General features: G+C 40.4%; 1 protein-coding gene across 1 annotated transcript in view; it reads left to right on the plus strand.

Annotated features, from left to right (window-relative positions):
• The first annotated feature begins 3,777 nt into the window (after positions 1 to 3,777).
• Positions 3,778 to 14,406, plus strand: part of dcc (DCC netrin 1 receptor) — a 155,463-nt gene continuing 144,834 nt past the window's right edge. The window contains 1 exon segment of the mRNA XM_051893077.1: positions 3,778 to 4,119. Coding sequence (XP_051749037.1) covers positions 4,053 to 4,119 — 67 coding nt within the window. The 5' untranslated portion in view covers positions 3,778 to 4,052.

Here is a 14,406-nt window from a genome sequence, read left to right on the forward strand (position 1 = left end):
ACAGACAGACGGACAAACGAAAAAAAAACGGACGGACAAATGGACAGACGGACAGACAGACAGACAGACAGACAGACAGACAGACAAACGAATAAACGAACAGACAGACAGACGAACAAACGGACAGACAGACAGACAGACAGACAGACAGACGAACAAACAGACAGACAGACAGACAAATGAACAAACCGACAGACAGACAGACAGACAAACAAACGGATAGACAGACAGACAGACGAACAGACAGACGAACAAATGGACAGACGGACAGACAGACAGACGAACAAACGGACAGATGGGACAGACGGACAGACAGACAGACAGACAAACAATGAAACAAACGGACAGACAGACAGACAGACGAACAAACAGACAGACAGACAAATGAACAACCCGACAGACAGACAGACAGACGAACAAACGGATAGACAGACAGACAGACAGACAGACAGACAGACAGACGAACAAATGGACAGATGGACAGACGGACAGACAGACAGACGAACAAACGGACAGATGGGACAGACGGACAGACAGACAGACAGACAGATGAACAAACAAACGGACAGACAGACAGAGAGACAGACAGACGGACAGATGGATAGATAGACAGACAAATGATGAAACAAACGGACAGACAGACAGACAGACGAACAAACAGACAGACAGACAAATGAACAAACCGACAGACAGACGAACAAACGGATAGACAGACAGACAGACAGACAGACGAACAAACAGACAGACAGACAGACGAACAAATGGACAGATGGACAGACGGACAGACAGACAGACAGACAGACAGACAAACGAATAAACGAACAGACAGACAGACGAACAAACGGACAGACAGACAGGCAGACAGACGAACAAACAAACGGACAGACAGACAAAGAGACAGACAGACGGACGGATAGACAGATAGACAGACAGATAGATAGATAGATAGATAGATAGATAGGCAGACAGACAGACGGACAGAGAGAGTGAGCAGGCGGAAACAGACATCTGCTCCCGTCTTTTATTTCCATCCTTCCATTCTCTCTCCCTCCTGCCGTGGAGTCAGGTGGCGTGGAGACGCTCGTGTCGGGCCCCTGATGGAGTCTGGCCCTTAATGACTCTGCGCACATGAGGCCGCATGCTGATCGCAGTTGTGTTTGTTTGCGTGTTTGGTTTGGACGCCGCCGCTCCATGGCACTTGACCGGGAGGTTCTCGCGGCGTCTTCACCGCCACACAGACAGGATTTACACGGATCTCGTCTCTCTCTCTCTCTCTCTCTCCCGCTGATGCCAGAACTGCCATCTGCGGCGCGGCTTCACAGCAAAACAAAGCGCGCGTCTCTCTCTGTGTTCCTTACGTTTAATGGGAGGTTGGAGGACAAATTGGTTTGCAGTAAAGCCTCTGCAGCAGCAGCTTGAGCAAATCTGCAGGTTCCTGATGTGTTTGTTTGCTCTATAAGTCAACAGAGCCGCACAGTAAAAAGTTATGAAATCGACTGCAGTTATAGGAAGAGTGACGTGATGTGAACAAATCTTTAGGGTCTGTCACTCAAACCCTCTAGTGCCGCTAACACATTTTCATCAAGTCAAGTCAGCTTTATTTCTACAGTGCTTTATACAGTACAGATAGTTTCTTCAAAGCAACTTCACAGTAATAAACAAGAAAATAACAGAATCAATGATGCAAACAGCACTAAAAAGACAAATGTGTCATTATTCAGTGTTGATTCAGTTCAGTTCAATAACTGTATCAATACTAATCAAAAATCATAGTTCTTTATCATTACATTGATAACTGTGTGCTTTTGCTTTATTGCCTTCCTGCTTGTTTTTACAATCTGTCATTCGTTACAGTACCAGAATGAAGTCATGCTGCTCGTTCAGATCTAATTGTGATTCATGTGATATAACACTGAACATGGAGCGTAATTTCACTCTGCAGAAGTAATCGCGCCTCGGATGCCTGGAGGAGGAGAAACGTTCAGCTCGGTCTTTAATTATTTGGCTGCTGGACACGACTAGTAAATCCATCATCGTGAGCGTGCGAAATAACGAGGATGGTTTTGGTTGGAGGGCGTTTCATTTGTCGCCGGAGTCGCGGGTGGTGCTGGAGGTTCAGGTTAATTCAGCGATTTACTGTGACCGGATGAACCTGAATCAGTGTCAGCGGCGGCTAATAGACGTGAGGTTATTGGAAACGCCGCTTTCTTTATTTGTCATCAAGGCGTTTCGCTCTGAGCTCACTTCCAATTCTTCCTCTGGCCTTTATTTCCCGCTGCTCTCAGAAAATTCATTTCAGAGACTTTAACCTCAACAATACCTTAATGAATCGGGCCCGAGCCGGGCGGATTTACGGGGTCAAATCACCTCACAAACACACACTTCAGAGCCGTCCTGTGTGCCGATAAGCCCGGCAGCGAATGCAGGCCCGTCACATCAGCATTAAGCCCTGGATATGAGCTTCAGGGTCACTGATCCATGATTCAGGATCAACCCCATAAGTTTTCCAGTGGCTGGGAAGATAAATCCTGCTTTAAAAGAGCGCCGTTACCAAACACAAAGCCAGAGGATGAATCTCACGGATGTAGAGGTTCACGCTAGCCATTTTGTTTTCAGAAATATGGAGGTCTGGGGTCAGATAATGACAGGTTATTCGCAGCTGAATCCGACTTCAGCTGTCTGAAGGAGAGTTTCTAGACCAGACAATCACTGAGATTGTTATCCTGTCAGGGGTTCCTGCACACCGCAGATCGGGAGATTTAGAGTTTGTTCTGCAAAAGCTGTAAAACCTACAAAACACAAATTACACCTTAAAAAAAATCAAAGCTGTCAATAGATGAAAGTAATTAACTGTGATTAAGGCAGGCGATAACAGGCTGAACTGTTGTTTTTTCATGCACTGGTCAGTCTTCAGGTCTATTTTGGTCTTAAGTGTTTATGCACTTCATCTATTTGTGTCTGTAAAGTCAGAAAAGTGTTGTTCAAATATCATTTGCCTGATTTATTCAACATTTTACTCCTAAAAACATGTATTTTCATGTCTATTGAGAGTATTCTCTGATTTATGCAGTGATAAAAGGAGAAATCCAGAATTTCCTTTAGAAAAAACTTTAATATGTCGACAAAATCAAACAAGAATTATGAACTTGACTCTATCCAGTGTTCAGATTTCTGTTCTGGGAATGTCATTTGCAGATTTAAATATAATATTTCAGAAAACTTGTACTAAAATGTTTGCAATTCTTAATGTAATCTGGGGAAGTATGATGACATCTGATAATATAAGTTAATGTTTTATTCCATTTACCTGTGCTGTCTTGCCTTTTTTTCATTTCCTTCAGGAAAGAAAACAAATAATATGTGCAAAAGCATGTTTTACATTTAAATCTTTCAGTGAAATGCTCTTAAATATAGTTCACAGCTTGTGCGTGAAAAACACCAGTGATTTATAAATGAAACTCCAGCAGAAAGGCAAATCTAAATCGATTATATTTCATTGTCATTAGTTCTGCTGATGGTGGGCGTGATGAAATCTCTCTAACTCTAATTAATTGATCTCTGAGTGAAAATTGTCACTTTATAAGCAGCTAATGAAACGAGAGAATGACCTGACACAAGATTTACTGCTGTATGTGCTCTGAAACTATCATCAAATTACACCAAACATTTAATAAAATACAATAAATATTTCAATACTTAAGGCAGGGATAAATCATTCTCCGTTTGACTCGTGAGCTTCTGCTGTGGCTCCTCTCGTGGGTCACATGACCTCTCATTGGTCACATGACCTCTCATTGGCTGTGGTTCAGTGTTGTTAATGGATATGAAGACTTTCGCTCTCGTCACAGTTGTTTGTGTGAAGTGCACAAGAGAAGTTTAGTTCTGTCAGTATGATGTTAGCTCTGGTCTGCATCTGAATGGTCATTAGTCCAAACAGCTTCATGATAGATGGAGATTCTGTGGTCATTCATTGACGGAGTCTCTCAGTGTGTGTTCAGCGTCTGCGTCAGTGGTGATAACAGGACACTGACAGTGATGGACAGTAGAGCCGCATGCGCGCAGGTTTAATGTCCATCAAGCTGATCTTCAGCATCACGGCACCTCAAAAATCTGCTTCAGGTCAGAAGTGTGTTCGGAAAAAATGATTCTTCCTTAACTCTTTCCCCACCTGCTTTTTTTTTAAAAAGCTGCCAGCCAGCGGCAGCATTTCTGATCATTTTCACAAAACTTTCATGGCTAAGTTTGTGTATGATGTGTGTGTGTAATGATGGCAGAAGAGACGGCGGCCATTTTACTGCCATTATCATGGCGTGCTTTTATTTTGAAAGGATCAGGAAAGTGTTTGTTGAAGGCTCAGTTGATTGAACTTGAACTAGGTTCATCAAGACACGAGGAACTTTTGAAGCACTTTATACTGTTGGATCAAGCCTTCTGTCTGGATTATCGGATGGATGGATGGATGTGTGGTGAGATCTTTTCAGTCTGGAGTATTTGTTTTTTTGGTTTAGGTTTGTGCGTTCAGGATGGCACTGGATTCTGTTTGTATCTTGATTCGATTCATCTGCATGTTTCGTTTATTGGGTCATTGATGTCATATTTATGTTGCAGATATTAATGAAACAACACAATAATGTGTGTGTTTATTGTAAGTTTCATGCCATGATGCCATGTTTATTTTCTAAGTGGATGGCAGTTTAGGGGTGTTTGTGTAACTATTTATATATAGTTTCCCATGAAGTGTGTTTTAAATCACACTTTTAGGTTATATTTCAGTTAAGTGCCCTCAGAAGACAGCTGTCTATGTAGGCAGTATGTGGTGTTCCAGTGTGGTCCGGTCCAGTTCCTCGTCCAGCACATCATCTCTTGTTCTGTGGTCTGGATCAGTATTCAGTGTCACGCGTCCGTTGGCATTTACTCTCCAGTGCGGCGTCTGCTTCCCCTGACACGCGCTGCGATCGAGCCGCGCCGCCCTGCATACTGATCTTCCTCCCTCACCTTCCTCCCACATAAACCCTGACAAACCGCCAGCGCTCAGGGTTTGACCCCAACAAACTCCTCCATCATCCTCCCTCCGCTGGCTCCATATTTCCCTGCTGGAGCCACACGGAGAGAGCGAATATAAGTAGAGATACACAGAATATAATATTCTCGTTTAGTGTCGATACTCGGTACACTGCGATTGAGGTTCTTCCTCAGTGTTTCTGTCTTGTTTTCAGCACAAATATCTAAACATTCTTAAATCAAGATACATTTACTGGAGAAGAGAAATGACTGAAGATATTAAGACTTGTTTTGTTTTCTTGTCACATGACCATCCAGTTATCAGCTCTGGATTTGAATCTAATGTCTCAGTGTTCAGTTGCTATCACTTCTGGTTCAGTCACTGCATTGCATTCTGGGTAACAGCATGTTGTGGCGTGCAGAGCATGAAGACGCCAGTGATTGGCTGCTGTCCTCTGAAAGCGTCTGCGAGCTTCTCTCAGGACACTGGTGTTTAGCTCATGTTAAATTCACTCGCTCTGATTGTGGATTGGGCGGTGAGTTTCCCCGCGGCGAGGGAAGTGAGGCGCTGTTGTGATGGAGTGGCAGTGGTGCGGCTCTGACAGGGCTTCAGCGCTCCGGCTGTGATTGAACCCCGCTGCAGCCGTGAAAACGCCTCTCAGCTCAATTGACCACCTGCGGCGGGACTGACGCCGGCGCTGGAAAGGCAAACGCACCGGTTCAAAACGCTCATGGTGTGATCGAGAAACACGGAACGATATCGGCTGTATGTGATGATGACGTGGAATGGGAAAATCTGGGAATGTCAGGGAAATTATCCATTCTGATTTCCAGACTGTATTTATTTTATTTTATTTTATTTTATTTTATTTTATTTTATTTTATTTTATTTTATTTTATTTTATTTTATTTTATTTTATTTTTATTTTGCAATTGTTAACTAAAAAAAATAAAATATAAAAAACTTATTTCAGGTAGTTGCCAAGGCAGGATTTCTCACTTTTATTTAGTTTATCTTCATTTACTAAAAATAATAAAAACTATACAAACATATTACTAATAAAAATGCCAAATACACAACAAAATGACTAAAACTTGAACTAAAATTAAAAAGAAAATGAAAAATATAAAAATAAATATTTTTAATTATAAACAAAAATATTTATAAAACTATAATATTAATAACTCTGGTCGTACTTTAAGAAAGTCTTTGTCGTATTAATATGTGTTAAAACACACGCAGCAACAATAACTGGGATATTTTGGTAATTTTATCATGTCTATTTTCCCTTTTTTGTAGAATAATAGTCACAAATGGGAGTTTAGGGTTTGGTAGTGGTTTATTATTATGGTTAAATTCATCTAGAGTTAGTTTACTCATAATTATTTTGAGTCATTAAAGAACAGAGTCGACAGAGTTTTACGCTTCACCTGCATCAGATCAGAAGGTTTTGAAGATGGTGAAATATATATTGATTTATGCGAGTGTTTGACTGAAAGTGTGTCGTGACACAGAATCACTCTCCGAGACTCTACAGTCTTTAGTGTTTCTGTAAAAGCCGTATGGTTCTTAGTTTTGGAGGATTACTTCTCATATTTAGGGAAGAATGGAGCGATGGATAAAGAGAACGGGATGAAGAGATTGGGTCGCTCTAGACAGACACAATCTTTACTTTAAACCGGACGGATTTTCAGCGCTCAGATTAACGTCTGCGTGTGTTTGTGCTCTTCAGAAGATACGAACCGTTGCTGAAAACATAATTCCTGTCATGCAGATGCACAAACTCACTTCATGATGCATTTTTCAGTAATATCTTCAGTCATTTCTCTTCTCCAGTAAATGTATCTTGATTTAAGAATGTTTAGATGTTTGTGCTGGAAAACAAGACAGAAACACTGAGGAAGAACATGATTTTTGAAGTGTGTTTGTTTGAAAAATAGAGAGTTTGAGAGAAGAAACGAGCGTGGAGATGATCTGGTTAATTCATTACAGTGTTGTGGTCAGTCGTGGTGTATTTTCTGTCAGGCCATTTCTGACCAAATGACCTTCAAAGCGCTTGAGGACGGATGTGTTCGGCACAGCACTTTCACTCCATATCTCTCATTCTCCCTCGGCTGTGGTTCAGCCGTGAGTTCTGTGGCGCTGTAATTACTCTATATGATCATATTCAAAGAGGTCAGCAAACAAGACAAATGAACCCTCAGGCTGAGCGTCAATTATCAATCGACCGCCTGAGTCACAGCGCTCTGAGAAAAGAGAATAAACCAGAGAAATAAACGACACATGAACAACAAGGACACCAGAAGAGCCTCATTCAAACACTACTGAGTGAAGGAAAGCCAAAGAACCATTTCATGTGAAGAAACTAAAAAGTACCTTTTTCCACTTTAAAGAACTTTGGAAAGATGTTAAAGCTTCTTCATGGAACCATCGATGCCAATAAAGAAGCTTTATTAATATTAAGAGTGTAAATGATGCAGACAAAGCAATGCAAAAAGCTTCAATAACTGCATCTTGATGATCTTAAACTTTGCTGTTGTTGTGGTTATCAGCGGTTGTACACGAGAATCAGTTTGTCAAGCAGGTGATTCGATCTTTCCTAGAACTAAAACAGCTCATCTGATTAGTATATTTTCTGGCTTCTGATTGTGATTTGTTGATGTTGATCTCTGTCAGAATAATCAGAATCATCACATCAATGCTGTGTTTTTATGAGAATTGGCGTCTCTCGGCTCTGTGGATCTTGACTTGGTCTCGGTTACCCTGACTAGTTGTCCAGGTTTAGGTGAATTGGAGCGTTTGTGGTTCTGTCGTGCGGCTCAGCCGGTGATTAATGAACACAATCTTTACAGTCACGGCGCGCGGCTGACGCTGAACTCGTGCGACGCTTCATAAGCCGTATAGCTGTAATGAATTACACTAGAGTTATTAATCACGTCATGTGCAGTGAGAGCTGGAGATGCTGGAGGAGTGTGTTTGTCCCGCTGCAGCTTGTTGAAATTCACAGCGGCGTCTGGAATTATGTGAGAATATTGCAGGTTCTGGTTGAGGAAGAAGAATAGCGTGTGTGTGTGTGTGTGTGATGATATTGGCCGTCTGACACTCCCGTCATGTGGGATCAGATCTGGGATATTTGTGTCTGTTTGTGAGTCTGTTTTCTGAACTCGGCTGCTTGTTTCTATGAGATAAAGGACAAACAGTCGATACCCATGATGCCGCAGTCTGTGACGCGTCCTCGTTGAACGTGGAACCAAAATTATTTTTCAGACCCGGTGAGAAAACCCACAATATGAAACGTCTGCGGTTATTGTTAGTTCGATGAAGGTGAATCATCTGTGTGTCTACAGAGCAATAACACATGCTTTATTTAATAATATTTTATATAGAGTATTTCAGGTTACAGTCCTTTATTCCTGTACTTTAATTCTCATTTTTATTTTAGAATCATTGAGATACTATCATAGTTTTTATTAATAGTTTGAATCCAATAGTTTATTTATTTATTTTTTTTAATTTTGTTACATTTTTACAATTTTTATTAAGTGCATCTACCAACCCGGAAAATGTGAAAAAGTACAACCCAGTAACTTTGTTTTGGTAAGCCTTTCTCTGGAAACATGTGGAAAAATGAGCCGCTCAGAAGGTGACGTAGGAAGGGGATGTTTTTATAATATTACCTCCCCTTAATCTGCACGTTTCCACCCACGGCGCCGCCATTTTGTTTTTTGCAAGCACAACGGTGTACCAGTTCTAACGCCTTGACAAAAGTTCAATCAAAGCATGCTAACTGTTCTGTCGTTGGCTGCACAGACGAGCACAAACACTATTTAGGAGTCTCGTTAGCTTGGATAGCCTGAAGTTGACCCTGGCAAGATCGATTGCTAAAAAAGGGGCGTTTCTGTAAGAGCGATATTTTGGAAAATATTTTAGACCATTCACAGCATTTGATGGCAATCATTAGCCTGGTGTGTATGGCTCTGTTTCGCAAACAGAGCTGCGTGAGATTCTCCAGCTTTGTTGTTGTTGAGTGACTGAAGCCCGAGCTGTTAAAGCTCCGCCCTCTTCTGGAAAGGGGGCGGGAGCAGCAGCTCATTTGCATTTAAAGGGACACATACAAAAACGGCGTGTTTTTGCTCACACCCAAATAGGGGCAAATTTGACAAGCTATAATAGGTCAAGGTCAAGTTTATTTATATAGCCCTTTAAAACAACATAAATGCTGACCAAAGTGCTGCACAACATACAAGACAAAACATCCTCATACAATACAATTTAAATACTAATAAAATATATCGAAAGAAAACAAAACAATAAAATTAAGACAAAACATCATGCAAAATAAAACAAAATTTAAAATGAAAATTATTATCAAATTAAGCATATGTCTGAGAAAAAAAGTATGTTTTAAGAGAAGATTTAAATGTAGATAGAGTAGGGGATAGTCTAATAGACAAAGGTAGGGAATTCCAGAGCTTAAGACCGAGAACTGAGAAAGCCCTGTCACCTTTGGATCTAAGTCGAGATTTTGGAACATTTAATGTCATCTGGGTGGAAGATCTGAGCGTTCTCACAGGAGAGTAGGAGTGGAGAAGGTCTGAAATATAAGAAGGGGCAAGACCATGAAGAGATTTAAATACAAATACTAAAACCTTAAAATCAACTCTGAATCGAACAGGTAACCAATGAAGTGATGCTAACACAGGTGTAATGTGTTCTCTTATTTTTGTTCCTGTTAAAAGACGAGCCGCAGCATTCTGTACCAGCTGTGATCGCGAGAGCGAGGACTGATTTATTCCAGCGTATAGAGCGTTACAATAGTCCAACCTGGTTGAGATGAAAGCATGAATAACTGTCTCTAAATCACTAAAACTCAGAATAATTTTAAATAAATGATCTGTGGGGTATTTTGAGCTGAAACTTCACAGACACATTCTGGAGACACCAGAGACTGATATTACATCTTGTGAAAGGGTCATTATAGGTCCACTTTAAGTGTTTTTTTTTGTCTGTATAGTTTTTTTTATTCATTTTTATTACAGTTTTAGTTATTTTACTATATCAATCAAGTTAAACTGAATGAAAATGAGAAATGTTGCCTTGGCAAATAGATTAAATCAAATGTTTAAGTTAATTTTAATTACGTTAAGTTAATTTTAAAATATTTTATTTCAGTTAAAAAAATACAATTTCAGTTAAGTATAATAATGGTGGTTTACTGTGTTGATGTTCCTCAAACAGTCAGTTTTTATTCCTTTATTAATTCAGCTCAAAATGCGCATTAATGACAGTTTTTGGAGATAATTTTGGAGATCGCAGCTCATTAGAAACGCCATGATGATGTCACTGATATTTGCATACAGAATTTTCTTGCATTTCTTTTGCATGCTTGTGGTCTTTTTTTATATAGACACACACACACACACACACACACACACACAAGCATCCAATATTATGATATTTTATAGTGTTTTACTGAATGACAGATATATGTCAGAGCTGTAGTCAGGCGAGTGTGTTCGCAGTGATCTCCAACTTCAGCCTTTGGAATCGTGCAGTAAATGTTTTGTGCTTTACAAGCGGAAGCCCAGCGTCCTCAACCTTTAATTTTACTTCTGTTATGGCCAATTATATTTGAATAATATCTCCATCTGCAGCAAATGTGCTTCTCTGGGACTATTTTTCATAAATTACCATGTACATTCCCCAGATCAGGACAACTACTTAATTATGCATGTTTATGTAAACTAGCGTGCCGTCGACCTTTACTGGCTGTGGCTGGAGCAGTGCTTCATGCAACAGATAGCGGCTAATGACGACTCCAGGTAAAGAGGCCTTCTATATCTTGGCGTTTATTCAAATGAGCTTTCTGAGATTCAAGACATGAGGCTTTATGTCTCCATGGAAACAAATGGACATTTCTTAGAAATGGCTCATATTGGACGGACAAATTTACTGTCGATTTACACACTTGAAGGCTTCTGAAGCATTAGGTGCTTATGAAGGTAAAATGTCACATGTTGAATGTGAGAGAGAACGAGAGTCCCACTGCAGGAGTTCGCCGGCATATGTTCGTCCTGCGGCCGCGTGTGTGCAGGTGTAATCCGTGTCGTTCTGCGTTTGTACAAATGAACGTAACTCATGGCATTAGACTCCAGGGCTTCTTTGTACAGGTTTATATGTGATTCTGCAGTTCTTTGAGAAAATACGGCTCGTTCTCTGTATGTGCCTGTCACAAACCATCAGTTTGTTACTCACGGAAAATCAATCTCAACCAATGAACATTTGGGTCAATTTGTGATTCCTGCAGCTCACATCAGAATGATTGTATTTATGAGTTCAGAGCATAAGTTTGCACACCATAAATATAAGATCTTATTTCTGTTTTTATTTAGTACAGTCCTTCAGAAGCTGCATGAGATTTGTACATGATTTCCGCAGAAAATATGCATTTAGATTTTAAGTATGAAGCTGGAAACTTCTCAACAGGATAAAAACGTAATGGGAAGAGAGAAGATGCATATTGGAGAGAGGGACTGATAATTATAATTATAAAACTGAAGTGCATTTTTATGATCCCTCTTAATGGTCATAAACAGATTCTGCAGGGGGTGTAAACTTATGCAATTGTCTGGATGTTTGTGTGAAAGACAGTTCTCCATCTGGGAGACGGGTTAACCTGACTCTACTCGACCAGATAAGTTGAAAAGAGAGTAGACAACCCACCGGCGCACACCAGTGACCGCGTGAGAGGTCATTTCACACACCGTTCATTCTGTGTGTGACAGGTTTATATCCACCTGAATGTGCCATCCGGGAAAACACAGTCCTCCGGCCGCCTGTTAACTAAAGGCCAGCGGCGACGCATCCATTCATTTCAGCAGGATAGATGGAAGAGGCTTCACCTTTAATCAAAGAGTCTGTGCCGAACTCTTCTATGGGCTTGACATGATGCCGATATCAGGATCGGCAGTGAATACAGCTAAACTAGACGCGGCTGCGCTCCTCTACGACCAGCGCTTCATATTTTCACATCTGACCATGCTTTAGGTTGGTGAGACTTGTTGATCGGCTGCTAAATCCTCTTAACGTCTGCTTCCAATCCCTTCCGGCTAGTTTATAGATTCTGCAGATATCAAAGCGGATCTCAAAACCATTATGAATAAACGCCTCGTCCCTGAGGTGGGGCGGATTGATTCCTGTCTGGAGAAATGAAAGTTAGCAGTCCAGCAGCTGGAGGGAAAATAAATGACAGGTGCTAAAACTGGCTTTAGTTACTGCTGTGGACTAGTTAAGCACAAACCCCTTCACACAGCTGATTTCATTGGTTAACTCAATCACACGTGTCAGGACAAGATCAGACTTCAAAATAATCATGGATGGATCTGATCTTGACAAACTGTACCGCTATCTGTCACGATGTTCTACCAACTCTATACTAAGATTAAATCATAGGTCTCAAGACTACATGAATCATTTTTGTTGCATTAAATGAAACTGGCTGAGATGGTGTTATCAACCCTGTGACTGACATGACCAATGAAATCTTTAGAATAGGCTGAGGGGCGGGGCTTGTGCTGAACTGGTTAAGGGTGAAAAATCTCACAAAACAACCACCTCCTAATCCAGCCCATGGTGCTTTAACCTGTTCAAGAGACTAACACCACAGAAAATCATGTTCTTCCTCAGTGTTTCTGTCTTGTTTTCCAGCACAAATATCTAAACATCCTTAAAATCAAGAGACATTTACTGGAGAAGCAGAATATGATCAATATTAAGTGGTATCTGAAGTAATTTTGCTTCTCCAGTTGGGGTGTGCAATATTGACAAAAAAGATATCTCGAAATTTTCTGGGATTTTCTTGATAACAATAATTAGACAATATTTTACTGAATGTGTTTGCGTTGGTACCTTTGGTGGGTTTAGGACTGTCATGGTCAGCTGATTTTAAGTTTTTGATATTCCTCATATTGTGTGTGGTGGTTAGTTCACAGCAGTGACAGAAATCATCTTTTCCAATAAGTTTAAATTGATTTTTACCTTTTATGGGCATTTTTACCTTTATAAAGCCATTTTAACCTAGTTTTTTTTTTAACCTTTTGTGTCAAATTCTTACATTTAATAAATAAATAAGACACAGTAGGGCTATTACCAATCAAATTAAATCAGTTTCAACAAAATTCATTTTTGAAATGCAGAGGAAACACAGAAGCTGCATCTGAAGTGGCATTTATATGCATGCACACAGACTGTTTAATGCAGCTCAGAGGGACATGAATGCATTTAACCTGCAGTTACAAATGCATAAATAATGCTTTGATGTTTTAAATATAAGGTGCCCTATTATACACCCCACGCAATGCGATGCCAGGCGTGTGTTTTTTTTTGCTAGTTTTAGCCTGACGCGGTTATCATTTTCACATCCAGCGCCACGTTGTTTAAATATCAAATGCACTCGCGGCCATCTGTTCGCCCATGGGTGTGCTGGTCTGAAAACGAGGTGTGTTCAGGTGCATTGCTGCCGTATTGCTATTTTGAGGAACTGAAAACGACTGCGGCATTGACCAACTGAAACCTGGTCTAAAGTCAATAGCGCAGGATTATTTTTGTAATTTTAAAGTGCACGTTAGTAATATACGCCTATAGGCGGGAGCACAGCGCGTGTACATTCTACTTGTTACACACACAGGGATGCGCAGCAGCACACAAACATGCCAAATATTACAAATAAAAGAATTACAATGTAAAAGATTATTATTGTGTGCATAAAGATAAAAATGCCTACATGTCATAATGGATAGTCATTGCATGTATCAGAATTACCTATTTGCAGTAATGATGAATGAAATGGGCTAATTATTTGACCTATCGTGGCAATACACACATGTATTTATACTGACTCGTCAGGTTTAGGGTGTCTATAATCTGCCATGTAAATAGCGAATCCATCATTACGCGAGCGCAACTGGCTTTTAAAGGGAATGAGAGACGAGACTCTGATTGGTTTATTGCACGTTATGCCCAAAACACACCCATGACTCATTAAGAGAATAGGGACAACCCTTTTAGACCGTGCGCCGAGCTCGCCGACCATTTTTTCCGTCGTTAAACTAGCAAAAGAGGATTCGGACGCTCTAAGAGCACCTGCGCTGTGAGCTTCAGACCATGAGCTTAGATTGTTATAATGGGTCACAAAATGTTAGAAAAATTAAAAGAAACTAAATGTGAAATTAAAACCGCCAGTAGGTGGCAGCAATTCACTGTTAATGAGTGAGTCATTGAATCATTCATTCAAGCAATTCACGGTAAAACAGTCCTGTGGCTTTGTTCAGAACTATTTCCATTGGTGAAATAGAGCAAAATCAGACAATATTGTGTCTAAAATGTAAGTCACTTAATATTATCTT

The sequence above is a fragment of the Ctenopharyngodon idella genome, chromosome 5 (assembly GCF_019924925.1).
Source record: "Ctenopharyngodon idella isolate HZGC_01 chromosome 5, HZGC01, whole genome shotgun sequence".
Classification (NCBI taxonomy): domain Eukaryota; kingdom Metazoa; phylum Chordata; class Actinopteri; order Cypriniformes; family Xenocyprididae; genus Ctenopharyngodon; species Ctenopharyngodon idella.